The sequence below is a fragment of the Corvus brachyrhynchos genome, unplaced genomic scaffold (genome assembly GCF_000691975.1).
Source record: "Corvus brachyrhynchos isolate BGI_N302 unplaced genomic scaffold, ASM69197v1 scaffold200, whole genome shotgun sequence".
In the NCBI taxonomy this organism is placed as follows: Eukaryota; Metazoa; Chordata; class Aves; order Passeriformes; family Corvidae; genus Corvus; species Corvus brachyrhynchos.
The window spans coordinates 6,841,664-6,858,045 of NW_008236184.1; the positions used below are offsets into that span (position 1 = coordinate 6,841,664).

Genomic DNA, 16,382 nt, shown 5'->3' on the forward strand with positions numbered 1-16,382 from the left:
GACCTGCGGTGCAGCCTGTTTGCCGCCGCGCTGCAGAGCTACAAGCGCGACTCGGCGCTGAGGCCCTTCCCGGGCCGCTACGCCAGCGGCGACACCAAGGACTTCGAGGGGCTGGTGAGTGCCGGGGGCCGGCCCGGGGGAGCTGCCCGCAGAGCCAGGGCACCTCCTCAATGGGGGAGCACGGGCTGCCCGCCGAGGTGAGGGCAGCGACACCGCAGGGTCACGGATAAAGCAGGATCAAGGGTTTATCCAGTCAAGGAATCCAGGTTTAAAGGAGTATTTGGGATTCTGACCGATAAACCCACACTGGGAAACGCCCAGATCCGGTGTGGGCACGTGAAGTAACAAGCGATAGGTAACAGGTAGTAAGGGACAGGACGAGAGGAAGCGGCCTCAAGCTGCTCGAGTATTCCGGAATATTTCTATCCTGAAATGGTGGTCAGGCATTAGAATAGGTTGCCCAGGGAAGTGGTGGAATCACTATCCCTGGAGGTGTCCAGAAAACACATAGATATGGCACTTGGGGACAGGGTTTAGTGGTGGGCTTGGCAAAAAATAATAACTCAGTAATCTCAGACGTCTTTTCCAGCCTTAATGTTTCTAACGTTCTATGAAGTGTTACGAGAGCTTGCCCAACCTGAAATTCAAATTCATATTGAAGGGTTTGCATGTTACGTGGCGTGAACACCCCCACGTCAGGCCTGCTGCACAGACTGCTTTGTGACAGCTTTTCTCTCAGGAGTCTTGATTGTTCCTGTACAAACCCTACAGATACTGTTGGTAATATCACTGTTTATAACTTGCCTGCTATTTGCTTTCAGAGCAATTGACAGACTTCCCCACAAACTGGATACAGTTTCAGTTTGTATCTCAGAACAGAACCTGCTTTTCAGTTTGTTGGGGTGAAATATTGTTTTGTTTTCACTAGAGGTCCCTGTTCAATCGCAATGGCACTAAGGAGCTTGTGCTAAATGCCTCTGTTAGCTTGCAGATACCAACGCTCTACCAAGCCTGAAAGAGCTTCTGGAGTCTGTTCCAAATACAGATAAAAGGACGTGGGACCTGTTTAGTTGGATTCTGTCATCTAAAGTCTTCATGATACAAAGTACTAAGAAACAGGACGTAAGTTTTGTATTCTCAAAATCTTGATTAGAATTTGGTTTTTAAGGCAAACTTGCACTTCAGAGAATATTTCCTCATGTCAGAATTAAGTTGGTTATTGTGTGAGCTTGACAGTTGAACATAAATCCATTCTTCTCTGTACATAGAGAGGGGTGTTTTTAAGTAAAATTTTCAGGAATACTGGTTGGAAGAAATAGTTATCACTGTCAGTAGTTGATGATGGGCAGTGATTGTGGTTGGTTACTGCAGTTAACATAACACATACGTGCATGGTTTAGACTGAGAGTCCAACTCAGATGTCATTGGAGCTGGGTCCTGCTTGTCACTGAGAAAGAGAACTCTTGTCTTCTGCATACTGCCCCAAAAAGGGAAAGGTTCAGAACCACTGAGGCACTTCTGTAACAGGGATCAAAATAGTTGTAGAGATTAGCAGCAAGATGAAAACAACTTCTATTTTCGTGGTTTTTTCTCTTGCAAGATCAGCTGATGAATATATTGTTTTAGTAGCCAAGGTAGAATTGTGGTATTGTCCTTGCATCATAAACTAATTCATAATTACAATTCAGATTTGGGTTTTTTTCTGGAGAGAAGAATTAGGATTTAACTTTGATAGCAAGAAACCAGTAGAATTTTTACTGTTCATTTACTTTTGAATTGTGACAGTGTTGAATTCTAACTTAGAAAAGTATAATCAGAATACATTAAACAGTATGAAGGGACAGGAAGCAGAATTTCCAGTGAGTAATCTAACCACATAAATCAACACTGATATTCTTTCCTGTTTTTTAAGTATGAGAAGATCCAGGAACTCACAGGGATGTCTGGGGCTGCAGTTCCTGCTCCAGACTACCTCTTTGAGATCGTGTACTGTGATCAAATGAACACCAAGTTTGCTGAGACCAAGGGAGAGCAGGACCTTATCTACGCCTTTCATGGGAGCCGCCTGGAGAACTTCCATTCCATCCTGCACCACGGCCTGCACTGCCACTTGAACAGGGTGAGGCTCCTGCCATTGACACCATCTTCCCTTGGTCACTTGCAGCTGGGGACACTTTTTAAAAATAGGCCCAGATTCCTTTTGGGGTATGAAATGTGCTGATGATCTTGTACTGCTATTTTCATTTCAGTGTAGGCCTTTGTGGATGGCTGTGCTGGATTTTCTAGTGCAGCCTGAGGGTAAAATCTGGAAGTGGCATGAAACCCTTTTCACCAGCGTGACAATTCATGACTGTCCTTTGCTTCTTTATAAGGAAGTGTAATTCCTCTGAAAATCCTGACCTGTCTGACAGCCTGCAGCTGGGAAGTGCCTGTCTAAAGAGGAGGAGGACAGTGGAGATTTTCTGCCTGGCCTTGTGTTTAGATCAGCAAAGTTTCAGGTGCTACTTGCAAGTGGAGCCTTCTTAAATGGTCTGGTTTAGGGATACAACCCATGGGATTTGCACCTCTTTTGATTTCAGTGGAAGGGCAGTTGAGACTCCTGGCTTTTTGTGTCAGTTGTAAGGCAGCTTTGACACAGCACCTGCTTGACCTAGCAGTCAACCTGGACTATGTTATTTTCCCCACATTCTCGATGAGTAATGGTTTACTGGGTACAATGGACTTACTGGAGTAATAATTTTAGCCAGTGTGGCAAATTGAAAAGTACTTTCCTCTTTTCTAGTAAAGCATGGATTAAAATGAAGTAAAGCCTTGCCTTGTTTGGGGAGTTTGGATTACTTGAATGATGACAGTCTCAATAAATTGATGAAATGCCTTTTAAGAACGGTGCAGTCATGTTGATGTAAAATACTTATGCTGGCAAACTAACTCCAAATCCGGGAAAGCATGAATCTGTCCACACCAAATGCTCTGCCAAGCAGCTAATTTGAGGGATGGGAGAGGGCAGCAGCCCCACCCCAAGGAGGTTGTGCCAGGACAGAAACAGCGCGTGGACCAGGCCCAACACGGGTCAGAAAGGCCTTTCGTAATTTACCTTCAGAAGCAGAACTGCCAGTCTGAAAGGAAAGAACACTTGTATGTTGTTTGAGGTTTGCAGTACATGATTTTAGGATAGATTTCTGCTCTGTTTCAGACATCCCTGTTTGGTGAAGGCACCTATCTGACCAGTGACCTGAGCCTGGCTCTGCTGTACAGCCCTCATGGTCTCGGCTGGCAGCGAAGCGCACTGGGCTCTATCCTCAGCTGTGTGGCTGTTTGTGAGATCATTGACCACCCAGATGTAAAGTGTCAGGTGAAGAAGAAAGGTGAGTCTATTACAGTAAAAACTGTGTAGTTAGTACATCCGTCCTTCATGTTGTTTTTCTTTCATTATTAATATCAGTGGCTTCTCGAGCACTGGATGGGAGACTCACCTCCTTGTCACCCTGGTCTGGGCCATAATGTCATCCATACCAAGGATGACTAGGAGTGGTATAGCCTCAAGCAAACTTCTCAGTCTATTCTTGGATTCAGGGGAATACCAAGACTAGATCTTCAGTTATCTCATTCCCATTCTTCTGGGGGGTGTGTATGGGGGTGTTGGTTGTTTACTTTTTTTGCAGTTACTTGAAGTTCTGCATTTTTTTTTCTTTTCTCTTGCCAATTCAGATTCAGAAGAAATAGACAGAAAAAGAGCAAGAGTGAAAAACAGTGAAGGAGGAGATGTACCACAGAAATACTTCGTTGTCACAAACAACCAGCTCTTACGAGTTAAATACTTGCTAGTGTATTCACAGAAGCAGCATAGGAGGTAAGAGTTCAGCTGTCTAGAGGGATGAGCTGCTACAACAGCCAGATAAACACATCTCATTGTTGAAAAACAACAGAAAACAACCAAGAAAGATACACTGCACCACCAGAATTTGGTTTTAGCCCATTGCCTATGGAAATAAGTCTTACACCATCACGTTGCCTCTGTCTTGCTCTTTGACACTCCCAGGCTCGGCTAAATTTGCTTTTTTACCAGACCTGTAAGCACTTAGTGTCTGTGAGAGCTCTAATTATCTGTTTGTGGCAGGAAACCAAGAGTGGATGTCTGGTGAGTGCAGCTCTTAAAACTGCCTCAGTTTTAACTCTGCCCTTATCTATCCTAAGTGGCAGTGTTCACTCAGCTAATCAACACGTGTACAGGCCAGGCAGCTACAGCTCCAGACCACAGGGAAAGGTGTGAACATGGGGACAAAAGACAGGATTGTGCATGGAGACTTAGGGAAAAGGGATGTGGTGAAAATCAGGCTTTGTTAGTTACATGGATTGTGGAACAACTTTCTGTTTCTATTGCATTTGCTTAAAATATCAAAACCTGAGATACTCTTTGCCAACTATTCATGCATATTTGACAGAATTAATGCACTTTTCCCTTTTCAGGCCTTCTAATGAATCTTCCTGGTTTTACACCCACCGTTTTGCCGTAATGATGATGTTGTACCTGCTGTTGCTGATAGTGATAGGGGCCAGCAACTCGCCAACCTTCATCTACTACTGGCACAGAATGTTTGACTCGGAGAGATGAACCACCCGAGATGATAAACTGTTACTTTCACCATGTGCCTTAAGAATAGCTGATCTGCAATGCACTGCATCTATTCCAGAGCTCTGGAAATAAAGGTGCCTGGAGCTTTCCGGTTCTGTCACCAATACATTAATCCTCACGGCATCTCTGCATTTATTCTTATTTCTGTGTTCCTGGGATTCATGAGGATGCTGAGTACAGCTGAAAAGGATCACAGTGGTGCAGTTTAGCATGAGTCAATCGTTAAGGGTCCATGGGGAAAAAAGGTTATTTAAGATTAATGAAAACTAAGTGTGCAAACACTCAGGTGTAACTTATTTTCTGTCAAGCTGAAGTATGTTTGCACAAGTTGGAAAGGAGGATTTTTCTGGATGTCAGGCAAAGCAACTTGTTGGGAGTCTTATCAGTATGTTTTCAGAAACTGAATCTAGTGATGTTTGGCATGTATCAATGCAGATGGAATTACTTTTAAACTTTTAAAACTAACTTTGGTCAGGAATTTTTATATTTGAGCATAATGATTGTAAGTTAAAAAAAACCAACAAGAAATAAAACAACCACTAAAATGGAAGAAGTTAAATGGTTTCTAGTGTGTTTTTTCCCCTCTGTAGAACATTGTTGTGTTTTGATCCCAGCTGGCAGCCAAGCACAAATCCAAAATATAGTTACTACACTGCTATGAGGAAAATTCATTCTATCCTGGACAAAACCAGCATAAACATCTACAAGGCTTGTGGTCTTAGCCATGATCTGTCTTATCCTATTTTACTGTGCAGATTAGACAAAGTCAGGGTTTTCAGCATCAATACTGAATAAGGATTGTTCTTACCAAACTGGGGATTTGTTAGAGAACACACCATGTGCACGTTAGTAATGCAACATACACAGGGCAACACTCACTCCCTCCTGTCAAGTCATTTGTGTTTGCTGTTGTTACAAAGCAACCTACAACTGCCTGAAACAGAAGAAGGAGCAAAGAACTGTCCTCTGATTAGTGACTGGCCATGGGATAACCCCGTGAAGACCCAGGGATTCTAGGCAAGGAGAAGCCAGATCTGTGCCACAGTTCAGTCTCTCAGTCCAGCCTTTAGTAGATTTGATAAATGCAGGTTTTCATTGCACAGTGAACCCTAACCACAAAAAAAGTAAATCTCATCACATATTTCCAGCAAATGAGTCTGTGATTACTACCTTACTCATTAAATAGTTCAAAGAAAATCTCTTCTTTTTCTGATGTTGTTCTAGTACCTAATTGCCAGAAATAATGTCCTGGTAACCAGATTTTTTTAACTTAAGGCTGACAACAAATTCATTTACAGCAAGCCCTCTTCTTGGTGACTGGAGCTAGACACATTTATCCCAGTTAATTTTGCTGCCAGAACAAATTTATTTATTCACCATACAGCTTGCAAAACAAGAACATTATAATCCAATTCCCCATTGCCTTTTACAGCCCGTTAATAATGCTCACTGTCAAAGCACACTCAGCACATCAGCCCAAGAAGTGTCAGTGCTAATTATTGCAGAGATTTGCAATTAAAATATACATAAACTAATAATTTATTGTGCAACAGATTCAACTTTATAGTAGTTTGCTCCTTGATATTTCAATGCAGAAACTTGGAGTTTAAGACACGCACAGGGGTCTTGGGAATATTTGCCCATTTTTGGTCTTCCTCAGCATGTTATATTAAATGTTGTGCAATGTAAATATACAAGTTTATGGGAGGTAATGTGACAGCCAGAAAACCTGGAGGTATTTGATGCTGTCTAAAGGGTAATGGTTTGTTAAAAAGCCTGGCATGTCTGAAAAAACCTCCATCTTTGGGAACAGATGGGCTATTTGGGGCAGTTTGGAAAAGGAGGAGACTGAGCAGCAGTTTGTGGGATGGCTGGCTGCTGGCATTGCAGGGAAAGGCACAAACCTGGGAGCTCCTGAGCCAGATGAAAGGAACACAGCAGGGATTTAAAGCTCTTTTCTTAGGATTTCTTTGCATAGGAAAGTTTCTGAGAGTAAGCAAACGAAGTAATAATAGCTCCAGGCTATGTCCCCAGAGAGAAAGCATCGTGGGGGCTCATGGCAGACAGGCACAGTCCAGCTCTGCAATGAAATCAGCAGGTATCAAAGGAAAAAAAACAGCTTTTTCTGCTTTGATCAGTTTGAATAGACCCAAAAAAAAAGGAGGTGGTGCAGGTGGGAGCTGAGTCCTGATGGATGTGTGTGGAGTATCCCTCGGAGAGCTTGTAGCCCCATCCCTCATGCTCAGGCCTGCAGGGATTCTGGGCACAGCCTCATCATTGCTTCAGCTGCACAGCTGCGGAGCGGGGCAACAGCAATGGGAAAATATTTTAAATACATTTAAGGTGCTCAGATCCTACCTAGCAGCCTGGCAAAATACTTAATATCCTACTCCCACGCTTGTTTTCTGTGCTCCCTGCTGATTTCAGCATGTGTTTCCCAACGTGGTGAGGTGCAGTCAGCTGGATTAATGCGGGTATTGTGCTGAGTAACTAACAGTATTATGAATTAACCCAAGGTTTGTGTTAGCCTCTTAAGCCACTTGCGTGGTTCTCTGAACATGCACAGTGCTATAAAAACACTAACAGGGAATGAATCAGAATTTCCTCCCCAACAAAGGGCCGCTGTGTTTGGAGCAGGCAGCCCAGGGTGAGGTCGAGGAGTTGTGAAATACAGAGCTACCTGCTTTTATTAAGATATTCATTACATTACTGTGGTGAATATTAAAGAATTGTTACTGAATCAGACAAATCTAATCCTGGCTGGGACTGCAAGAAGTGTGGTAACTGGTGTTTCCTTGGTGGAAACGGGCAGGTTCTGAGGAAGTGGGAGAATTTTCCTCCCACAAGCAGACACAGATAATATATATAAAAAGTATTTTTTGTCTCTCTATGTATTTTAAATATATTTTTATATGGAGATCTCAGGAGCCAGCTGAGGAGAAGGGCAGGTGCTGTTGGAGACAAGGGGTTTGAGGCAATGTGGGGAGAGAGAGGGAAGCCCCACAGAAAGCAGGACCACCCCTACGCAAGGGGGAAAGTGAGACTCTGGGATTCATGCTCCCGATAAGTGATGCAAAAATCTTGTGCTCTCTAAAGTGTGAGCAAATGTAAGAAAAGCAGATTCAGAAATGCAAGAATATTCAAAGCAGACCTGCGCTTTGGTCTACCTCTGGCAAGATCCAGACCTAGACCGATCCCAGCTTCCCCAGAGAGGTGCTGCCCACCTGCTTGCTCCCACTTCCTGCATGCAGTGGGCACATGGCTTGGCAGCACACTCTTCCAGTGACATTTTTCTTCTCTCATGAAAGCTGTCACTTTGGGCACCTTGCCCACACTCCAGGCTCCACAAGATGTCACTTTGAACATCAGCAACAGGAGGGAAGGTATGAAAGAGATGGGCAAAAGGAGCAATGCTGGAGTGCCTGCAATCATCCCAAGAGATGTGCTATGCTTCCCCTAAGGACTAATGTATATATGCTTGCCAGAATTCCCTTTTTCTACTCTTCATAGAGAACTTTTCCAACCTAAATTACTGTAAGATCACCAAGTCCCCCTAAAGCCAAACCTATTTTTGCCTTTTCACTGTACCCATGGGGTGTGAAGATGGTGGATCCTTCCCACAAGGAAAAAAATGTTTCTTGCTCCTCAGAGAAGACCTCTGAGCTCTCCTGTTGCTGGGCAAGAGGAGACATGTGGTCTTAAGTGCATGAGCAATGTTGGATCTGTTCTGTCCCACTCAGCAAAAAGTGGATGAAGATAGTTTTCAGTAGATTAAAGACACTTTCCTGCTTATTCAAGGCTTGCCAGAGAACCAATACACCTTCAAGGCCTGCCTCCCATCAGCAGTATAAACAAAGAGACCAAAGGAATGTCTGATGAATAAATTAGCTTCCCCTACTGCAAGCCTTTCCCATCACCTTTCAAGAAGCCCGTTTTTGCCAGCCTGGCATCAGCCAGCCCCTGCTCTGTTAGCATTGGGTAATTAACATTGAGCAGAATGAGCCCAGGAAAGCCAAACTGCGATTACGCATCTCATTGGAGTTTGGATGCTTCCTAAATGGCTCACACTAATCCCCACCAGTTGGTCTGGACTCCTGCAGTTCTAATTGATTTTTTTTTTCCTCCTTGGGCTACATGTTTAGCATAAATAATAATTAGTACCAGAAAGGCAAAGGCTGAATACCCATGTGCAGCTCAGCATCACCCTGAGCACTGTGGCTTCCTGTGTCCTCATTGCACAGCCTCAGCCAGCCTGCAAGGACTACTTGCCACCCCTCCAATTTTAGTAATTTGTTAGCTGGCGCACTGGGAGACCAGTCCAGATCCTTTCCGGCTGATGGGGAGCCAACACCTCTCGGAAACAAGGTTGAGAAAAATCCCCCTCAGTGCCCAAAGGAGACTTGTTTTCTTGAGGGGAAGACATCTCCCAGCTCCCTATGCATGCAACCACAGCAAGACAAGAGTTGTTTTTAAAACAAAGCTCTTTCATCCTGATAATGTCCAGATGCTCATTCAAAGCTGCGGTGGCCACAAAAATAGCCAAGGAACTGCCTCCTGCCAAGTCTAGAGCTCCTGAGCTGTCCAAAGGTTTAACTAAACTAAGAAAACAACCACCCACCTGGCTCAAAACTAAATTTCTCTTCAAAAGCAAATCCCACTTTTAATAACAAGCATCAGAGAATGAAAAGAAAGCAATAATCCACTATTTCTAATTACCTGGAAAGGACAACACAGTTGAATAAATGCATCTCTTCAACCCACACCCAGAGAAGAGACCTCTGCCTTCACAAGCAACTTTTGGCACAGTTGTAGAAAGCAAACAACCCATGTTACTCACCAAAGCTCAGCTGATCCCTCCAGAAACCCTCCTTACCCTCACTTGCCTCTGGCACAAAGAGGTGCTGATAGACCCCTGCACCTACCAGCTGCTTCCTATCCCTTCCATCATTGGGACACCTCGGACAACACCTGTGGGGTGGCTGCACCTGCTCTGCTGGGGCAGAGCCAAGGGGCTGGTGCTGCTTAGAGCAAAGCAAATGTGTCCAGCATGTGGCCTGCAACCTGCCAGCGTGTGGTCTGGGACATGGGGACAGAAAAGTCTAGGGGGCCTGGGCAGTGTCAGGTCTGGTTCTCATTACCCCAAATACCCTCCCTCCTGGTTTGCCCTGTGTCCCACAGAGCTGCTGTGTAATGATGTGTCTGTCTGTACCATCCCCTTCACACCAGAAAACGGTAGCAGGGACTGTTTTCTCTTCTGGCTGTCTTCAAAAGAGAGAAGAAACCTCACCCCACTCCCCTGTAGTTCTTTGTACCACTCTTGCCTGAGCCCCTCCATCCCCACAGCACTCCCTCCCTCCCCACCACACCTGGAGGATGAATGCCCCTGAATTAATCAACCTCCAGACATTTGGATCTTTTCCAGGGTTTGTCACACAGCCATGGGAGAACCAGGCAGGTTCTGAGTCAGGAGATCCGGAATTTCCAAAGAGCTTTTCCAACAACGGGTGGAGAAAACAGAGTAAAAGCCTGTGATCACACCTTTGCAGCCTCAGGGTGACACCATCCATGCAGCTCTACAGCTGGGTGTAGGTGCAAAGGGCACTTGAAGACCAGCCGCTTCAGAGACATGACCCTGGACCACAGAGGAGATGGCAAATTTCCTCCCAGGGGTTGATGCTGGAAGTGTGGAGAAGCTTGCTCCCAGAATCAGGGCCGGAGCATGCGTTGAGTACAAAAAGAATGTTTTTCTAGTTGTCACAGCGCTGCCAGAATACAGCAGAATGACCATAAATACCCCCAAATATTTTTCACCCTGAGTAAAGGCAGGAGACACATTCTCAGTCTCGGGCCAGAGACCCTCAACCAATAAAGCTGAGTAGGGAACCTCATCATGAAAGTCTCCAGAATGGTCCTACAGGACAAAACACTCCCAAAGCTGTGCCTGCCATCCCCTTGTGGATATATCTCTTCATCAGACCATGCTGACAGTTGTCCCGTTGGAGCCCCCTGATGCCACCCCACCATTTGCAGCACTGTCCTTGATGTTCTTCTCTGAAGCTGAGATGGGCTTGTGTCTCTTTTGCCTGGTGATGGCTGTTTCAATGCCCCTGAGACACAACTGCACGTCCTCCCGAAAGGAGGGTGTGTACAGTCCATAAATTATAGGGTCGGTGCAGGTGTGCAGCAAGCCAAAGAGGAAGAAGCTGTGGTTGACATACTCCGGCATCTTCTGGATCATGGCTGGCTGGAACCAGTACCACAAGCCCAGGAGGTAGTATGGGGTCCAGCAGATGATGAAGGTGGCAACAATCACTATGGTCATCTTGAGGGTCTTCATGCGTGCCTTGGAGATGTGGTCGTTTTGATTTCTTGTCAGACCTGCCAAGGAGAGTCAAAAGGATAGTTGAAGATAGGGGAAAACCAAGACAACACAACCACCCATGACTCTGCTTCTGCCAGAGAGGGGAGACCATCTCATAATCTGGTCCATGCCCCAGAGGAAGAAGACAGCAAGGACTGGGGTCAATAAGTTTGTGCAAAACCTCTTAGTTGGTTTACCTTTCAAAGGATGTTGTGGCAGACCCAACAACAACTCCAGGATGGAGAAGTTCAGTCATGGAGTCATGGTGGACATTAAAGGGTTGGGATCTACTTACCTTTATTGACCTTTAGCTGCTTACTGATCTCCCAAAGAATCCGGACGTAACAAACGATCATGACGCTCAGGGGGGTGATGTAGAGGGTGGTAAAGGTGAACATGTTGTAGACGGTTTCCTCCCAGTGCGCTCGGAAGCTTCCATGAGTAACACACTGGGTGAAATTCCCTCCTGGGGCTGTGTTCAGGTGGAAGAGGAAAAGCTGAAATGGAGAACCAAAGAATAACTCAGAGAGGATTTGGAGCAGAGCACCACATCCTGGAGATGCTGCTGACTGTGCATGGAGAGCATCTCCCTGCTGTTGTTGGACTGGGAGAGGGGCACCTAACTCATGTCTTGGTCTGGTGCTGGTGGAGCCCATTGATTGGGATAGACTGCCTGGGGATGTCGGGGTGGAGAAGCCCTTCTCCAAAACCACCCCAGCCTAGGCAAAATCCATGGGGAGGGCACTGAACCTTACCTGGGGCAAAGCTAGGAGCACGCTGCCAGCCCAGGCAGCACGGAGCAGCATCCCATTGCGGTGGTGAGCACGGGAGAATGGATGGAGGATGGCCGCATGCCGGTCCAGGCTGATGACCACCAGCACCAGGGCAGCCGCGTACATGGCAAAGAGCTTGAGGAAGTTGAGGATCTTGCAGGAGATGTCCCCTCCATACCACTGAACTGTCACGTTCCATGCCGCATCCAGGGGCATCACCATCACTGTCACTAGTAGGTCGGCCAGTGCCAGGCTGAGGATCAGTGGCTGCACATGGGATTTCCTCCTCTTCCTCAGCAGGCTGCCCAGCACCGCCATGTTGCTTCCCACCGCCAGCAGGAAGAAGACGGCTGTGATGATCACACGGACCTTCGCTGCTTGAGTGAACTGGGGCTCCACCCAGTACTGGGGGTACCCAGAGGCTGAGACATTGGTGTCCTCCCACACAGACGGGCAGTGGGGAGATGCAGGGAGCTGCTCCTCACTCATCCCCTACTGAAACACAAGCAGCAAAATGAAACCCTTCTTAGGGGCTGTGTGGAGTGTGCAGCTTCAACATATGGAAAAGTGGGGAGATGGTGGGATCTTCACTGGAGGCATCAGCAGCAGTCTGTCCCATCTGTCCTGTCCTGTCCCCTCTGTGTTGACTATTTTGCAAAGCCACTGTGTCCCCCCATCAGGGTGACCCAGCCTGGCCGCCCTCTCTTGCTTACCCCTGCTGTAGCTACAGTGACTGCTCACACAGACATGTATTTTTAGCTCTTTGCGAGGTGGCTGAGCAGCTGGGAAAGCAGGCGTGGTGGACAGGACCATGGAACCAGTCTGTCTGCCAGCATCCTGCTGGGAATGGATCATACGAGAGCTGGCTGAGCCTGTGCTGGGACAGCTGTGCTCGATTCAAGGGCTTGTCCTTCCAAAGGGGGTTTGTAAGCAGGGCTCAGCTTTTTAGAAACCCCACAGCCCTTCCCGTTAGTGTGTTAAACCTTAATGGTCCACCTCCATCTCCAGTACTGGATCTGAGGTCGTAGGCAAGAGCAGCTGGGGGTGGCCAGGCAGGGAGAAGGGGGATCCCACGCTGTCCAGCATCTGATAGTGGCGCCTCAGAGAGGATCACAGTGGCTCCTCAGAGAGGATCACAGCCCAGGAGCCTGGACTTTCCCAGGACCTAAGCAGCACCAGCTCAACACCTCTGTCCCTTTCACGTCTGGAGCCAAAGCAGGAGGGGAGGGGAAGGTAGAACCCTCCCTAAACACGGGGTGGCTGGGGGGTGATGAGCAGTGTGGTGGTCCACACACTTGATTTCATTGCCCTTTTTACCTGAGCAGAACTCACATTTTAAGGGCAAATACTTCCAGCTTCTGTGGCCATGAGCTGTTTACAGTCCCAGCTGCAAGTACAGCACATCTCTTACTGTTTCAAGCACCTTCCTGTTTGCTGATTCCAAAATCACAGAATCACAGAATGAACTAGGTTGGAAAAGGGCTTTGAGATCAGTAATCAAAACAAAGCATTCCTTACCTTTGTACAAAAAACAGGAACAGCAGAGATCAAATCTGTCTCCCCAGCTCTGCAGGATGGAGATGCCAACACCTTGCAGCAATGCACCCTCCTCCAGCCCTACCACCTGCACCCCGAGCCCCCTTCCCCTTGCTGTCTTCACCCCCTCCCTCCCCAAAGACCAACCCAACAAACAAGCAGCAAAAAGAAAGAACAGCTAAAAAGTACCAAGTTGCTTGTCTGCAAGAAACAAGGAGAAATCCATATCCAGGTCAGGATTTATCACAGCTGATGGAAACATACCTGGCATATGCATGCCCTGGTGCCGAGAGAAGATGCTCTGTGTCTTTCCCACGGGTCCCCCACCGCTGCAGTGCTGAGTCAGGATGCTCCAACGTTTCCTTGCATCACATCCCTGCAACAAACCTTGAAGCAGTAAAATTTCCCCTTGCCAGCGGCCAAGCCAGGAGCGACACTGCTGTTAGCACAGGCGTATGCAGGCATCTGGAGATGGGAATGCTGCTGCAAACACCCCCCTGCACCGGCAAACCAGGAGCAGGGCACACCGAGGTGGGCATCCACAGGCAGCCTGGCTCAGGCAGCCACCATCACCCCTGTCCTTGTCAGCTTAATGAGCTGCCCACTTAATGAGCAAGCAGCGGGGATGATAACAAAGCCACCGTAATGCAAGAAATGGCCAAAATTCAAAACGTTGTGCCAAATGTGGCCCCATCAGGGATAAGTGCCAATACTCCCTGTACTGGTTTGCTATAAATACAGGAAAATGAGTTAATTATCCTGAGAGTTAAGTGATGAACGTCCCGTTGCTCAGACAACCGAGAGACTCACACACACACACACACACACACACACACACACCTCAGAGATGCTCCAGGACCACACGGGTCCATGGGAGCATCACAGGTACGTGCCTGGACTGGAAATGCTGTAAGGAGGGAATTAATAAGGGGAAATGTGGTTCACTTTGCCATTTTAATGAATACACTTTTTTCCTGCAGTCTGTCAGTTACCATCTTGTTCTTTCTGTATTTCTTGCAGCATAACACAGTGAGAGGGAAGGACCTTGGGAGGGACAAAGAGCTCACAAGAGCCTAAAAAATACGATGTGCAATGTGAGGGGAGGGAGGGAAACTGAGGACCTCCTGCTCCTCTGGCCAGTAAAAGAGCTGTGGGGGTGAAAGAGGGACAGCCCCAAGCCCTGGTGGGGCCAGCACTGGCAAACACACTCCCAGGGGCTTCACTAGGACTTTAATGACATGCAGATAGACTTCCACATCTTCCAGGCTACTAAATTAAAGAGTACATGGCGTACAGGTCCCTGCAGATCCCAGGCTGGCAGTGAGGGCTCTGCATTATTCCCCAAGAGGAGGAGATTCCCTTCCTGGAATAGGTTTTCCATCATTAGAACTACTCCCACTTATTTCAGGAGGAAATGCCTGAGCTCTGAGGGTGATTGCACCATCTCTGAGGCTGCTGGGCTGGCAGGAGTGCTCCTGGACACAAGTAGAAAAGATATTTTCTTCTTTGTTGGGTTTAAGAGTCAAATTGTGTGCCAGAGGGACCAGCTCCTGAGACCCAGGAGATGCTGCAGGCACCGGACCATGTTTGCCCTGGAATCCCCTAAACTCTCCATCACTTCTGCATGGAGCTGCCGAAAAGGATCAGGATGGAAACTCTCTGCTCAGAGCCACAGAGGGCAATTCCTGCATCCAAAGTGCTTTACATACAGGAGGAAAGAGAAAAGCAGACCCTGCTGGCACTGCCAGCGAGCACCAGCCAGCCCTGCCACATGGGATGGGACTGTCCCCCTCACCTCCTTACCTGATAGGAGCATCACCCACCAGTGCCTTGGGAACAAGCCTGGCCCTTGGGGGAAAAATAGCACAAAATCCACAAAGAAGTTAGGTGGAAGCCTGTTTGTTCCAGCAGCCACCTCCTCCTGACATTAGGTTCCTGCTTAAAGCTGAGATTAATTCGGCCCCACGCACTCATCCTTATTTTTTCCCTTTCATTTAGCCCTTTGCACCTGCACGAAAGCAATTAAATAGCAAATCAGGAATGTATTCCCTGTTTGTCCTTTGTCCTGGCTGATGGCCTTTTTGTCTAGAAATGTCCTCTCCATCCCTGGCTGTATGATGCAAGAGAGGGACAGGATTTTTCTGGGGAACTGTAAGCCTTGCTCATGCCACAACAAAGCCTTTAGTCCCTGTTCGGAGAGGATTTTTTTAGCATACCATCACACAGAAATGTCCTGGGCATGCATTAGCAATAAGTCTTATTTTAAGGGTGGGGTCCCTTATTGAAATGACTGCTTTTCTCTGGTGTTTGCACAGTAACCCCCTTGTGTTTTCTCTCTTTTTCTTTTTTTCTCATCTCCTCAAAGGTCAGTTTGGATGTTGTCTGCATGGCAGCCTTCAGCCGAATCTCTGAACACTGGTTTAACGATCAGAGGGTTTTGGTGTCCAGGATTAGGAAACAGTGCTGGCAGGAAGGGCTTGTTTCCATACATCCCAGCTTGGCTGTTCCCAAAATCTCCTCCTCTTGGGATGCTGCCCCAGTACATCCCCAGAGCTGCAGTCCAGCGCTGGGTCATGAGGGGACATCATCCCCCAGCATCCCCAAATAGGGCTTATCTCCCTATGCTGGAGAGAACAGAAATCAGGAACCACACTGGGTAATACAGTCCCAGTGACAATTTCTGCACAGCAGACCTCAAATAAAAATGCAAGTGCTGTGTTTTTCCATCGGACACCCTGTATATACCAGGATCTCATCCAGGGAGAGCAGTGTGGGATATAATTTCCATTAACCTATTGCAAACACAGGACAGGGAACCTGCTGCTGTTTATCCTGGTAAATCACTGCCAGAGTTTTGGCTTCCCAAAGAGAGAAAAACTTGTATTTTCCTCTCTGAGAAAAACTCCAGCTGCTGATTGTTATGGGGGGTAATGATGGGTGATTCTTCAGCTGGACTCATCACCCACACCCTCTCCCCAGGCAGGTGCTTCTGCTGGGCTGGCTGCCCAAAAACTCCCCTTTAGTCAGAAAAACTTAATGATTTCAGTGTTTTTAATGCTGATTTCCCCTCCCGCTACCC

General features: G+C 47.1%; 2 protein-coding genes across 4 annotated transcripts in view; one reads left to right on the top strand and one right to left on the bottom strand.

The window, feature by feature from the left end:
• PARP16 (poly(ADP-ribose) polymerase family member 16) lies at window positions 1-5,192 on the top strand (the record flags this gene model as incomplete). Its single annotated transcript, XM_008638571.1, has 6 exons — window positions 1-114; window positions 985-1,122; window positions 1,913-2,119; window positions 3,194-3,365; window positions 3,709-3,850; window positions 4,468-5,192. Coding segments are annotated over 6 exons (918 nt in total), but the record flags the coding sequence as incomplete, so codon positions are not given.
• Window positions 5,193-5,975: 783 nt separating this feature from the next.
• The window catches only part of LOC103619997 (gonadotropin-releasing hormone II receptor), a 32,591-nt gene continuing 22,184 nt past the window's right edge, over window positions 5,976-16,382 (bottom strand). Inside the window, exons 3-6 of one of the 3 annotated variants that reach the window (XM_008638583.2) lie at window positions 13,568-13,679; window positions 11,750-12,259; window positions 11,290-11,491; window positions 5,976-11,011 (exon numbers count right to left, since the gene is read on the bottom strand). In XM_008638583.2, the coding sequence (XP_008636805.1) occupies window positions 10,605-11,011; window positions 11,290-11,491; window positions 11,750-12,256 (1,116 nt within the window). In that variant the 5' untranslated portion in view covers window positions 12,257-12,259; window positions 13,568-13,679 and the 3' untranslated portion in view covers window positions 5,976-10,604. Of the gene's footprint in view, window positions 11,012-11,289; window positions 11,492-11,749; window positions 13,202-13,567; window positions 13,680-16,382 lie in introns of all 3 variants that reach the window. The other 2 variants (XM_017736347.1, XM_017736352.1) reach the window with 2 other exon arrangements.